Source organism: Trachemys scripta, chromosome 13 (genome assembly GCF_013100865.1).
Source record: "Trachemys scripta elegans isolate TJP31775 chromosome 13, CAS_Tse_1.0, whole genome shotgun sequence".
Taxonomy (NCBI): Eukaryota; Metazoa; Chordata; order Testudines; family Emydidae; genus Trachemys; species Trachemys scripta.
Genome location: NC_048310.1, coordinates 4,062,668 through 4,077,129, shown reverse-complemented (window position 1 = coordinate 4,077,129; position 14,462 = coordinate 4,062,668). Strand labels below are relative to the sequence as shown.

The following is a 14,462-nucleotide window of genomic DNA, read 5'->3' as shown; positions in this document are numbered from 1 at the left end:
GCGGGTGTCTCCCTGCAGGTCCCTGTAGCTCACACCCAGAGAAGGGGGACAGCAATCCAAGCCACGTGCAGCCCCCATTCGTCACACCCCGCACGTGCTGCACTCGTTGCCTAGGCTAGAAGAATGACTCCGGCTGTCTGAGTGAAGACTGTGCTACTGTCCTAGATTCACCTTCCTGTGCAGCCTGAGCTGCCCAGCACCTTCCTGCCTTTTGTTGTCTTATGGCTCCCCCCACCCCAAAGTTGTTTGAACACCGTTTTGAGCGGGTGTTGACACAGGCTGCAGAACGGGCTATCGGCTGATCCAGCCTGTTTCCTTCGCAGAGCTATTCCCCCAGTAAGTGCTCCACATATAGACAGAGGTTCACTGTAGTGCACAAATGAAAAGAACATTTATATGAGGATGACTCACATCCAGGTTAATTTTATTCCTCTGGAAACGTTCAAAGACCGTCATCAAGGTCCTTGATAGGCAGAAAACAAATGGAGACAGCCCCCCTGCCCTGGGCACTGCCTATTGCTGCTCCTCCCCACTAACAGTCTGCTCTAACCTTCTGCTTCCCCCACCTCCACAAGACAGCGTGTGGCAGCAGCAGGCTGCCCTACGGGGACTGGCGCTCACTGCTGCAGGCTCTCAGAGCATTGAGTATTGTCGCAGTTCTTGCTGGGAATGGACCACCACCGCCCCTGGGGCTCTCAGCAGCTAGGGCAGGTTTGCTGTGGCTGATACCATTGACCAGAGATTGAGAGCATCACAATCTCAACTGTATTACAGCAGCTACATTTGCTTTACCGCTTCCTGTCACTCAGAGGCAGTTTCCCAGTGTGCTTTGGCTGTGTATTCATCTGCTCTGTGGGTGGTTAATATGCTTCTCTCTGGAACCTGGAAGGTAGAGAGCTGGGGCTGACTGGGATGCTTACTTGCATTCCTACTGCAGGTTTGTCTGTATCCACCTCTGCCTACTAGGTGTCTGATAATTTCTCCTCTTGCTAGCTGCTTACAGGGAAAAGGAGCTGCTCTTTGTCCCTCCACCCCCACAAGAGCATCTGCGAGTGGGGACAGATTTCTATAGCTTTCCCCCTCCCTGAGCCTCCATTTTTGGTTCTCTCTCAGTGAGAGTGAATAGTACCAGCGTCTGCTTCTACTGTGGCCCATATGTAGTTTTCTCCTGCAGCAGAGTGAAACTGACATTCTTATTTGCACTGCTGGCTACAGAATTCTGGATAGCAGCAGTGAAACTGACCAGCGTGGAGTTAATCTCTTCTGCTACAGTATGGGAAAGCTGTGAGCTGCAGCAGAGGCACTGGAGCTGTCTGCATTCTCAGGAAGTTGACACTGCATTGCTTTACATTCAGTTCATATTTCCAAGGCTTTTCCCTCTCCCTCAGCCAAGGATTAGAGTTAGCAACTTTTGCAAGGGAATATTACTTTCTAAAGAAATTGAAGATTTACACACACACACACCCCTACCTGTGCCCAGTCACATTCCAGTGAATGCTTCCCACTTGTCATGGGTAAGTTGATGTGTCCAGTCCTGGTTATCTGTCCCAGTGTAGCCAGATGTCAGTTTCTCTGTGGGGGAGTGTTGTCCCTTCATTTCTTCCCTGATGTTTGGCTGCTTGTGAGGTTTTATTCCTGTGTGAACAACATGCTATATAAAATTTATTATATGGCAATTTACCAGGAGGATTCCAGTGCAGTTGCTGTACCTGAACAAGCTGCTGGTTACCATCCCAGTGCAGCGCAATGCCTGTTGAATGACTGTAACGTCAGTTGGTGGCTGGGGTACAAATTACTGAGGTAGCGTGCTGAATTTAGGGAGGCATGTGGCCTAGTGGACTGAGCACAGGATCGGGAGTCAGGAACTCCTGAGTTCTAATCCCCCTTCTGTCCCTGACTTGCTGTGGGGTCTCTGTCTGTTTCCCCATCTGTGAAATGGAGGGTTCCAAGAATTCCAACGTAAGCAAATTTCCATAAGGGCCTCACCCTTCCCACCTCCCTCCAAAACACAAACATTTAGAAAGCCACCCCGAAATCCTGCGCTCAGTGACTGCAGCAGGTGCATGAGGCGGGATTATTGCTGCAAAGGGGGGTGGAGCGAGTCTGGCATGAAAAGTGCAGTAGGTGAAATTCCCCCAAAAAAGCAGTAGGTGGCGCTCATAGAGGCTTGTGATGCCAGCTGCCCTTCGGATTAGTGCCCGCCCCATGCACAGCCAGGCGTGTGGTGGGGGACCCGGCCAGGTCTTCAGGATGACGATTAGGTGCCCTGTCACATGTGTGGGTCAGTTTGATAAGACATGAACTGAATGGAGTACTGGGAATTCTAACGTATCGCATCCTGGAGAATCCCGGTCTACACAACAGCTTCCTCCTCCTTCAGCTGCAGGGCACCTAGAGACCCCTGGGCTGGGCTCACCTGTTGGAAACTGTGCCAGCATCCCAGTCACACCGCGCTAGAGCTTCGTAGCTGGGGGAGAGGGGTCCCGGGTCCTGCAAAGCTGTGCTCCTGGACGCCTGTGCGTGGGCAGCTGCATTCCTGGGGAGAAATGAGAGTCTCCCCTTTCGGTACATTTTGTTGGCACCTGTTTCGCTGTGCATGGCAGAGGCACACTCTCCCTCTCATCTTCAGAGCCAACAGCTGAAACACTAGGCACTGGGGAAGGGAGGGCCTGGCTGGGCCGGGCCATTCAAAGTGTCTGGTTCTTTCAAGCCTCTTAATGAATAACTATGGCTCCGGTGAGAACCCAGGGACTTGCCTGTTTCTTCCCTTCCCCACAGGACACTTTCTTCCCTTATCTTGTGAACATGAGGGACTCTGCCTCCGTGTCAGGCCTTCCTGCCCATCCCTCTCCACAGCAAGGGGAGATGGCGCTGGTGGAAGGTCCATGTCATTTGTGTTGGAGACGGCAGTGCCCTGGGCTGTGTGTAAAACGAACCCTTCCGGTAGCACATTCTCAGCTGGCTGGCTCCCCACAAGCAGTGCAGAAAGTCTGCCGCCCTCATGGCCTGGCCCCATGTGGCCAGGGACCCAGGCTGGGCGGTGCAGTGTCAGTTGCAGGTGACCTACAGGGATACACCCAGAGGGAGAGGTTTTTATAAGTTGCAGGTGGTCATGGAGCCTCTCACTCCAAGGAAGGCATCCAACCTTGTCTCTCTCTCCTTGGCCTCTCCTGTTGATTGCTGGATTCCCCTGCCAGGGGGGTGGAATTCCCCTGCTCGGAAGTTAGACTGAGGAAAGGGAAACTTGGCCCAGGATCCTGGTGGACAGCTGCCTATGTCATGGGTAAAACATGTCAGGGCTACGTCTCGGAAAGCCGTGGGCATTGCCATGGAGGCATTCATGTAAATGCAGGGACTGAGGAATGGCCTTTTTATTCAGGGGCAAGGACTTCCCCGCTCTCCTTGCCAGTTATCTGGTGTTCCCAGCAACAGAATTTGTTTGGGCGCCTTTCCTGTGTTAAAGGAAATGGTTCTCTTGCTCTTGGGAATTCCCAGAGCCGGGCTGGGATTGCGCTGCACATTGCCCTTGCTTGGGCCCTGCTAGAAGCGATGCCATTGACAAGTTCTCTCCCACCCCTTGCTGTGCCATCGGATAACCCAGTGAAGACAAGGGGGCGCAGGGGATAAAACCTTTAGGTAAGCAAAGGGTGCAAAAGCCAAGGAGGGGAAGGGGATCATTTAGGGCAGGAGTTTTCTGGGTCGTGGAATGTCAGGCACTGGGTCGCAGCGGCTCTGGTCAGCACCACCGACCGGGCCGTTAAAAGTCCTGTCAGTGGTGCTTCCCGGCTAAGGCAGGCTGGTCCCTGCCTGTTCAAACATCGCGCTGCACCCTGGGAGCGGCCAGCAGCAGATCCGGCTCTTAGGCAGGGGCACCATGGGTCTCCGCGCACTGCCCCTGGCTTGAGCACCGGCTCTGCGCTCCCATTGGCTGGTTCCCGGACAATAGGAGCTGGGGGAGGGGTGCCTGCAGGCAAGCCCCCTCCAAACTTGAAGCCCCTTCCTGCATCCCAAACCACTCATCCTTAGCCCAGAGCCCTGACCCCCTCCTGTACCCCAATCTCCTGCCCCAGCCCTGAGCCCCCCAAACTGCTAATCCCCACCCAGAGCCCTGACCCCCTTCCCTCCCCCAGCCCTGAACCCCCCCAAACCCCTCACCCCCTCCGTACCCCAATCTCCTGCCCCAGCCCTGAGCCCCCCAAGCCCCTAATCCCCAGCCCAGAGCCCTGACCCCCTCCCCTCCCCCAGCCCTGAGCCTCCCCCAAACCCCTCATCTCTGGCCCCACCCCAGAGCCTTGTGATCTGGCTGTCCAGCTGCAGGGGATTCGGATCCAGCTGGTCTGGACAAAGCAGTGATGCAGGCTGGGAGATGCAGGCACCAGTTCGGTCGGCCTTGGAGCTACACCTGGGTGTGTCAGTCCAGAGCCTGCGCTGCTCCCTGCGGCCTGGTGCCACTGTGGATGTGGTGCTGCGCATCACACAGCACTGTAGGAAGGTGTCCCTGGGTGTGAGCCGAGCCCACTGCTGCTGTCAGCCACCCCGGGGGGCAGCCCCTTTCCATGACAAGCATGGTCACCAAGGCATTAGCAGACTCACTACCAAGGCAGGGAAGGACTTTGAGTTTTCAGGCATCTCTGGACTTCCATCTACCCCTGCCACTGCGAGCTGGGATTTTCTGACCCATACGCGCGTCCAGAAAGGCCTTTGCCCAAATCCCAGAGCTCTAGAATCTCTTGCTCCAAAGCTGGGAAAGCCTGGTTCTGTGCATCCCTTCCCCATGAACGTGCTCACACCCTTCTCTGGGCCCCGTCCCCCCCTCAGCCCGGCTGGATGTTCATGCAGCTCTCTGACCCGGGGGGCAGCCTGGCTGCCTTCTGCAGCCGCCACTCCCACGGAGCAGCGCATCACATGGCAAGTGGGTTAGTAAGGGATGGACGCACCCAGCCAGACAACTTGGCTAATCTATACGTGCGTCTGTCCCTGAGCCGAGGTGCTAGGAACTGCCCCAGGGGAGAAAAGCCCCCACCTGCCTGTTTTAGGGGAACTCCAGCGGCTCAGCATCTGTTGTGGGGAGTGAGCACAGTTCAGTTTAGCTCTGGGTTTACGGAGGAGGGGCTGTATCATGGTCCCTCTCTGGCAGATAGGGAAACCGAGGCACGGAGGGGCAGGGATTTGCCCAAGTGATCCTACTGCTGTGATTTGCTGTAGTGTCCTGGGACTGGGCTGAGCCCGGGGTGCTGGACAGAAGGCGACAGGTCTGTGCCCAGTGGGGGACACTGGCTTCTGGCTGTTCTGAATGTGGAGGTGCTGAGTGTCCGTCTCTCCCCAGGTTCTCAGGGACGTGCTGCGGGATCTCTACCGCCTGCTGAAGTCAGTGGTGGTTTCTGACCGTGATGAGGTCACAGTGCTTCATGCCCAGCTGGCCTTGGAGGAACTCGATGACATCATGAGGAAGTTCTTGTTCCCCCCCCAGACTCTAGAGAAGAAGCTTGTGGTCCTGCCGTAGCAAGACAGAGAGGCCAGCAGGGTCGAGTGCCCCCAGCACAACTTCCACAGCCCAGTCGCACCTGCTTGTCTGGACCAGCGCGCCGTAGCCAGGAGAGACCGGGATTCCTGGGTCCCACGGCCTCGTCTCTCGTCCCCTTCTGCCTCCCGGTTTGCTGAGAGCAGTTAACACCCTGAAGGATTCGGCTCCTGCCCCAGGCTGTGACTTGGGGCCTGCCAGCGTGTGTTCTGGCCTGTCTGCCTCGGCTAGAAATGAGGCTACGTGGAATCTGCAAGACCTCAGAAAGTCACAGTGAGGGCTCCTTGCCCGTTCAGACTGCAGCATTGCTTGGGGCCAGCACAGCTCACAGGGCCGAGCATGCCAGGAACTCGTGCAGGGAGTCGCTTTCAACACCAAAACCAAACTTGTACTGAACCCAAACGCAGGGCAGGAAAAACCCCACCATTTGCTCTGCCGTCCGTTCATGTTTACCGGGACAGCTGCCAATGAAACCACCGGCCTGTCACAGCGAGGAGGCAGTGGCATCGGGGTGGCTCTGGTACAGGTACCTCCTAGAGGGTTCGACCGGCCTGCCAAGTGCAGAGTCTCCCACACACCACACACACCATGTACTCAGACTGAGGGGACTCGCTGCTCAAAATGCAGAGACCTTATTAAAACGACAGCCCCTCTCCAGGCCCGTGGGACTGGCTCCTCGGCGAGTGGTGAAACGCAGGGACTGGAAATCCGCTCTCATCCACTCCCTGCATTTGACCTTCACTGGGGGCTCTCAGGCATTAGCACTGTGCTGCAGGGTTGGGTTTAAAAATCCCAAAACAGCCCCCAGGAGCCGTCCACTGGGGTGCCTGGCGGGCGTGGGGTGTGTTTGACATTGTTTTTAACGATATCTAAACTGTGGGCCAACCTTGTCATGCCAGGGCCCCTCTGAGCTGGCTATAAAGGACCTCTGTCAATGTCACTCCGTGTAAAGTCAACCTGTGTGGGCAGAGGGAGGGGCACGGCAGAGCATGCTCTTGCTCTCCGTGGATAAAGACACTAAGTTGGCGTGGGGAAGCTGGCCCTCCGTACCACGCTGGAGAGCTCAGCCCAGCCCGAGTGAGCGCCTTGCGCTGCATGTGCCCAAGGAAGGGAAATCGGAGGAAATGGATTTGGTTTCACTTGCAGAGGGGAGGGAGGGGAATTGACCTGGCCAGTGCCTTGGGAAATACAAAGTAGGATCCAGCCCCTCCTTCCCCTCGAGTTGTCCACGCAGCCCGGGGTCGGACACCTCCGGGGGCCCAGGGCTGCAGGCAGGGCGGATGTGATGCAGCACGCAGACCGCACTAGCGATGATCTGTCAGACAGGCCCAGCCGCGTCAAACCGGCAAGGCCTGTGTTCTCCCACCCTGCCCAGGGAGCAGGTCAGCGCTCTGCTGGCAGGAGGGTGCAGCTTTCCAGTGGTGACCTGCTGAGATCTCCCTCCCTTTGTAAAGTGCTTTGGGATCAGCAGGGGTGAAGACCTGTCTGAGAGCTGAGGGCGGTTGCTGCCGGGCTGTGGGGAGCTGGCAGCTGCATGGGGAGCTGCCTCCTACAAGCAGCCTTGGCAGCTCGGCTCCTGGAGCCATGTGACTGCAGGAGCCTCTCAGCTTTGTGTGTTTGAAAAGGAGGGTGTGGCCCTCGTGGCGGTGGAGAAACACTGGAAACGCGAGGTCGGCTCAGGCCCCAGAAGGCAAAGAACCAGAGCCAGGTTCAGTCTTTGTCAAACTCTCCTGAGTGAAGCCGATCTCATGTGTTGGGGGGTCTGCCTGGTGATTTTCGAGTGCCTGGCACCAAACAAACCCATTGACCACTTCCTTAGTGGTCACCTCCACGTAGGCAGTGGCTGTGGTTGCCACGTGGCGGCAATGGGGGGGCACAGGAGGAGGTGCGGTTCCTGGGCTGGTGAAGGGGCAGGGAGGCCCCCGTGACACCTCTCTGAGATGTGGGGAAAGCTTGCGAAGCCCTGCACGCCTCTTCAGCCCGAGCCCGGTCCCTCCACATCAGCTGCACGGGGGGAGGCAGGGAGGGGCTGGCGTCGTGGGCATGGTGCTAAAGCTCCATCCAGCTCCACTGCTCCCTAGAGCCTCCCTTCAAACCAATGGGGCCTTCGATTGAAAAGTGACGTGGTGGGGGCTTGTGGCATGTCTGATTCCTCCCTCCTTGGGTGGGACCCAGGGGCCCCGGCCTCCAGCACAAGTGGAGAGTGACTCGCTGGCCTGCTTTCACGGGCGCAGCGACCGGACAAGATTCCTGTCCGGGCTCTCTTGGGAGCCTCTCTGAGGAGAGGAGCCGTTAGCTCTGGGGCAGGCGGGTTTGTGGGAGATCTCTCTGCAGAGCTTCCAGCCGGGGCAGACGCTAGCTACCCCCGACTCCGCACTGCGGCAGGCTCACCTCCCTGCCATGCTGTGGGCATGGACTGGGTCAGTGCAGAGATTCTGCCTGTGTCTCCAACTCCCCTCACAGGGAGAGGAGCTGCCTCTGGCCCAGGTTCTGCTGGGCCGGGCAGTGCTGGGGCCGGGGCAGCTGCGTGTTGACCTCTTAGAAATACCTGAGAACAAACATTAAAACCTGGGATCCCCGAGGCTTCTGCCTGGACCCAGGGCCGTGTGTGTGTGAGCCCAAAGCCCCCCAGGTCCCTGCCTGGACCCAGCACCCTTCCGTGTGAGCCCAAAGCCCCCCGGGTCCCTGCCTGGACCCAGCACCCCGTCCGTGTGAGCCCAAAGCCCCCCAGGTCCCTGCCTGCACCCAGCACCCGTCCATGTGAGCCAAAACCCCTGTGTCTCTGCCTGGAGACAGCAGAACACTTGTGTGAGCTACAAGGTCCCTAGATGTCCTGTCACACCCAGTCCTGCTTCTGTTGCTACCCCCAGCACCGGTACCGTATTCCCTGATGCCTAGGCTGCTGCTGGCATGCAGGGCCGTCCCCATCCCCTCTGGTGATCTGCAGCCATGCTGGCTCCGAGCGGAGTTTGCCAGAACACCTTCCCTTGTACACCTGCACCACATCCCCCAGCTCAGCGCCTGGCACACTCTCCTCGCCAGCGGGGTGATCAGGGCACAGGACACTGCCCCGGGGGGCTGGGAGCCTTTACGCAGCAGCAGATGGACGTGGGTAGATTTCCCACGGGTTTCCTTCGGCCCCAGCCGTCCCTGTGAGTGAAGGTATTTCAAACACGCTGGGTCTGTGGCAAACACTGAGCCCTTTCTTTGCCCATCCCCACGGCTGTCTAGCGGATGGGCCAGCAGCCTTCCTCCCGGCTGGGAAGTGCCATTGTTGCCTAAAGGTCTGGGATCAGGTTGAGGCCGGTGACAGTTGCTATGCGCGGATCCAGTGATCCCTGGGGAAATGCAATTCTGAGCTGTACCCAGGTCTAGGTACAAGGACTCCCAGTGTTGTGTGGCTGAATCGCAGCCCTCGCTGCCTCCCCCTCCCCACCCTCGGCAAAGCAAACGTTCTCTAATCTCAGTACCTTGATCTGCCCAGCAAACCCAGCTCCCCAGGCAGCGCTCTGCCACAGCCGGCGGGGGCCAGAGAAATGATTTTATAGCGTCTAAGAATAGCTTTATGGTCTGGGCTTTGAACGGAGGGAAAGCGGCAGCCGAGCGCGCGCTCATTGTCCTTGCTGGAGAATGCCAGGTTGCTGCAGGATCAGCTCCCACGAGTAGGTTTTCCCAGCCCTCTTTCCCTCTCCAGATTGCACCAGCTCTGCCTTTCTGCAGCTTTGGCTGGGCAGAGGCCACTTCTTTGGGGAGCTGTCTGTCCTGCCAGGTTTATGTCTGAGCTCTGCCTCCGCCTAGGGATCACACCAGGGGAAGATTTGTGAATGAAAAGTCTCTTTTAATGTTGTTTTCTGGGCTTCTGGCTGCAATTCTCCCTGTGCAAACAAGGCGATTTCTGTGCAGGAGGAGACGGAAATTTTATTTATACCTTGGGAAGTGCTTCTGCAGAGAGCCCCAGGAAGGAAAGAAAGGTGAGGTGTCTGCGAGCTGCGTTTGCATCAAAAGGTAAGAAGCTGCAGTGCTGTGATTTTACAACAAATTGGCCATGTTTGTCTGCACCTGTTTAAACGTTACCTGGGAAGGAGCATAAAGGTTAATAGATTGTGTGTGCATGCACGTGCGCGCCCAGGTCTCCTGCACCTCACTGCGCCCAGGCCTCCTGCACCTCACTGCGCCCAGGCATCACACCAGAGGATGCTGCGTTTGTCCTGCTTTCCAAACGCAGAGGCAGTGAGAACTCCCTGCCCTTCTCCCCTGACCCCGGCAGCTTTAAGCAGACACACAATGGAGCAGGGGCTTTCAAACCTCGGCTTTCTTCTAAACACTCCCTGTTGCCGCTAGACGCCAAACCTGGCTGCAGGGGGATGAGGGGGGCATGGCAAAGGGGCCTGGGCTGATTTCTGTCCCAGGCAGACGGGCAGCTCAGCGGACTGCTCGACCCCCTGCTGATACCGCGCCCAGAGCAACTGGATTGTAACAGGTGCATCCCGCCAGCACTAGGTGCAGGCTGCCAGGGGTTCCAAGGAATTGCCCAAGGGGCGCGTTTCTTCAGGCAGCTCTCAGGGCTTTGCTCTCATGGGGTCTTTTGTCAGCGCCCCCTGCTCTGCCCGTGATCGGTGCGTGCGAGGGCAGGCCTGCTGCCGGAGATGGGGGGACGGACCGGCAGCGCAGAATTCCCCGCTGCTAGCATCCACCTGCATGTGAAGAGCTCGCGGTCCCCTCAAGGGCTTTGCTGCCTGAGTACAGCGTCTGAAGGTCAAACCCAGCAGCTTCCACAGGCGGACGCTGGGCCCCAGAAGAAGCTCCCCACCTCCTTGGAGGAGCTGGGCCCCGAGGCCAGGACGCTCGTTACTACAATGAATACTCGGCCTTGCTCTAGTGCTTCCCCCTCAAGGCGCTTCCCAAAGAGCGACGAATTCGGCTCCCAACACCCCGGCACCTGGGCTCCGAAGGGCTCGGGACTCGCCAAGCTCTGGACAGCCAGTGGCAGACCTGGGAGATGGAGCCTTTTCACACTCCCCGTGGTAGCTGATTGCCTCTCCCCGCCTGGGTCTCTGAGGCACAGGCCTGGGCGCCCAGCTCTGCCAGGGGCTGGAACTCCGGCTTTGTGCAAGTGGCAAGGTGGGGGGAAGCCTGCGAAAAATAGCAGCTGCTGGTAACTGGGGGTGATTTTTTAACCCTTTGTACCTCAGAATGAGGAGGGGCTTCACTGTTCACTGCCCCAGCCGTGGTCAGGCAGGTCAGGCGGTCTCGCTGGGGCCTGCAGGCACACACAGCACAAGCCCAGCCACCAGCGTGCTGCCTGGTGCCAGCGGCAGAGGGAGGTGCCTAGACAGTCACCCGCTGGGCTGGTCTATTGGGAACGGGAGTCAAGCTCTGACATCCGCCCTAGCCCAGGTCTGTGACTGACCCAGGCCCCTTGGCGGTGGGGCCGCAGCGGTTACCTAGGAAACACGATCTCTCTCTCCTGGAGGCTGCTGCCCCGGGGAGAGCTGAGCTCTCAGCCCAGAACAAAACCCCAACGTGCTCATGCCCTCGCTGCTGCCCCTGGAGAAATCTCACCTCTTCTTCAATGATCCCGACAGCAAATCCGTGAGAGGCAGTGGCGGGTGGTGGCAGCGGGAGAGGTTGGCTGTGGTGGCCCTGACTGGCCGGGAGGAGGGGCTAGGTGGAAGTGTGTCCGGGGCTAGAGAACGGGTGTGTGTGCCAGGAGGTTATTCAATCTGGGCACGTCCTTGGCGCCATAGTCATGCGTCAACGTCCTCTGCTGAGGGCACCCCAAAGCCCATTGTCCTGAGTCACAGAACCCTAGAAAGGTCCCTCGGGAGGGCTCAGCTGTCAGCACTGGCAGGACCAAGTGAACCTGACCCGTCCCGACTTGAGCTTACAGGCCTCCAATGACGGGGATTCCACAACCTCCAGTGGCAGCTTCTTCCAGAGCTTAACTGCCCTTGTACATCGAAAGGGCTTCCTAGTATCTAACCTCAGTCTCCCCTGCTGCAGCTTAAGCCCATCACGTCTGTTCTACCTTCAGTGAACGTGGAGAACAATTGATCCCTGTGCTCTTTAGAACAGTCCTTCACAGCTCTGCAAACTGCGAACAGGTCCCCTTCAGTCGTCTTTTCCCAAGACGGAACGTGCCCAGTTTTCTGAACCTTTCCTCAGAGGTCAGGCTGGCTAAACCTTTTCTTGTCATTTTGGTGACTCTGGCCGCTCCAATTTGTGCCCATCTTTCCAAAGCGCAGCGCCCACAATTGGACCCAGGACTCCAGCTGAGATTGCACCAGTGCCAAGCAGAGCGGGACAATGACCTCCCGGTTCTTACGTCTGACACTCCTGTAATACACGCCAGAACAATATTAGTCTTTGTCCCAGTGGCATTACACTGTTGACATACTGTAACCTCCAGATCCGTGCCTGCAGCACTCTTTGTAGTTTGCAATTGATTTTTCCTTCCTATGTGCAGCACTTTGCACTTTCCTGTGCTGAATTTCATCTCGATGATTTCAGACCAATTCTCCAATGTAGCAAGAGCCTTTTGAAGTCTAATCCCGCCCTCCAAAGTGCTTGCAACCCCTCCCAGCTTGGTGTCATCTGCAGATTTTTTAAGCATACCGTACGCTCCATTATCCAAATCATTTAATGAAAATGAGTCTGGACAGATGCTTGTGGGACCCCAATAGATACATCCCCCCAGTTTGACAGTGAACCACTGACAGTTACTCTTTGAGTACAGTCTTCCAACCAGTTTTGCACTCAATTTATAGTAATTTCATCTAGACCACATTTCCCTAGTTTGCTTATGATAATGTCATGTGGGACTATGTCAAAAGCCTCGCTAAAATCAAGATCTATCATGCCTGCAGCATGGCCTATCCACTAGGCCAGTAAGGAAATTAGTTGGTTTGGCCTGATTTGTTCTTGACAAATCCATGCTGGCTATTCGTTATCACACTACTATCCTCTAGATATTTCTTAGAGCTGTCAAGCAATTAAAAATATTAATTGTGATTAATCGCGCGATTAATCACACTGTTAAACAATAATAGAATACCATTTATTTAAATATTTTTGGATGTTTTCTACATTTTCAAATATATTGATTTCGGTCACAACACCAAATAAAAAGTGTACAGTGCTCACCTTCCATTTATTTGTAGTACATATATTTGCATTGAAAAAAACAAAAGAAATCGTATTTTTCAATTCACCTAATACAAGTACTGTAGTGCAATCTCTTTATCATGAAAGCTGAACTTACAAATGTAGAATTATGTATGAAAAAAAACCTGCATTCAGAAATAAAACAATATAAAACTTTAGCGCCTACAAGTCCACTCAGTCCTACTTCAGCCAATCACTCAGACAAACAAGGAGATAATGCTGCCCGCTTCTTATTTACAATGTCACCTGAAAGTGAGAACAGGCGTTCTCATGGCACTGTTGTAATCAGTGTCGCAAGATATTTACATGCCTGATGCGCTAAAGCTTTGTGTGTTCCTTCATGCTTCAACCACCATTCCAGAGGACATGCATCCATGCTGATGACGGGTTCTGCTCAATAACAATCCAAAGCAGTGCAGACCGATGCATGTTCATTTTCATCATCTGAGTCAGATGCCACCAGCAGAATTGTTTTGTTTTTTTTGTGGTTTGGGTTCTGTAGTTTCTGCATCAGAATGCTGCTCTTTTAAATCTTCTGAGCGCATGCTCCACACCTCATGCCTCTCCGATTTTTTTAAGGCACTTCAGATTCTTAAACCTTGGGTCGAGTGCTGTAGCTATTTTTAGAAATCTCACATTGGTACCGTCTTTGTGTTTTGTCAAATCTGCAGTGACAGTGTTTGTAAATCAAACAACATGCTGGGTCATCAGCAGAGACTGCTATAACATGAAATATGTGGCAGAATGCGGGTAAAACAGAGCAGGGGAGATACAGTTCTCCCCCAAGGAGTTCAGTCACAAATGTAATTAACGCACTATTTTTTTTAACTAACATCATCAGCATGGATGCATGTCATCCAGAATGATGGCTGAAGCATGAAGGGGCATACGAATGTTTGGCATATCTGGCACGTAAATACCTTGCAATACCAGCTACACAAGTGCCATGAGAAAGCCTGTTCTCACTTTCAGGTGACATTATAAACAAGAAGCGGACAGCATTATCTGCCATAAATATAAACAAACTTGTTTCTCTTAGCAATTGGCTGATCAAGAAGTAGGACTGAGTGGACTTGTAGTCTCTAAAGTTTTACGTTGTTTTGTTATGGACTGCAGTTATGTAACCAAACAAAAATCTACATTTGTAAGTTACACTTTCAGGACAAAGAGATCACACTACAGTACTTGTCTGAGGTGAATTGAAAAATACTATTTCTTTTGTCATTTTTACAGTGCAAATATTTGGAATAAAAAATATCAAGTGAGCTCTGTACACTTTCTATTCTGTGTTGGAATAGAAATCAGTATATTTGAAAATGTAGAAAAAATCCAAAAATATTTAATACATTTCAATTGGTTTATATTGTTTAACAGTGAGATTAATCGCAATTAATTTTTTTAATCACAGTTAATTTTTTTGAGTTAATCACATAAGTTAATTGTGATTAATTGACAGCCCTAATATTTACCAATTGTTTGATTCATCATTTGTTCCAGTATTGTTCCAGGAACTGAAGTTAGGCTGACTGGTTTATAATTCCCCAGGTCTTCTTTGCTCCCCTTTTTAAAGATAAGTTCTGTGTTTGCCCTTCTCCAGTCCTCTGGGACCTCTCCTGTCCTCCATGAGTTCTCAAAAATAATTGCTGACAGCTGGAAGGTTTCTTCAGCTAGTTCCTTCAATACCCTAGGATGAATTTCATCAGACTCTGCCGCTTTCAATACATCTAACTTATCTCTATGTTTCCCTAGTTTGGCTTGTGTTCCTTTCCCCTTGTTG

At 54.3% G+C, this 14,462-nt stretch overlaps 1 protein-coding gene across 2 annotated transcripts in view; it reads left to right on the top strand.

Annotated features, from left to right (window-relative positions):
• Positions 1 to 6,105, top strand: part of TANGO6 (transport and golgi organization 6 homolog) — an 85,937-nt gene extending 79,832 nt beyond the window's left edge. For both annotated transcript variants that reach the window (XM_034788538.1, XM_034788537.1), the window contains one exon: positions 5,327 to 6,105. In XM_034788538.1, coding sequence (XP_034644429.1) covers positions 5,327 to 5,503 — 177 coding nt within the window. In that variant the 3' untranslated portion in view covers positions 5,504 to 6,105. The remainder of the gene's footprint in view (positions 1 to 5,326) is intronic.
• The last annotated feature ends 8,357 nt before the right edge of the window (positions 6,106 to 14,462 follow it).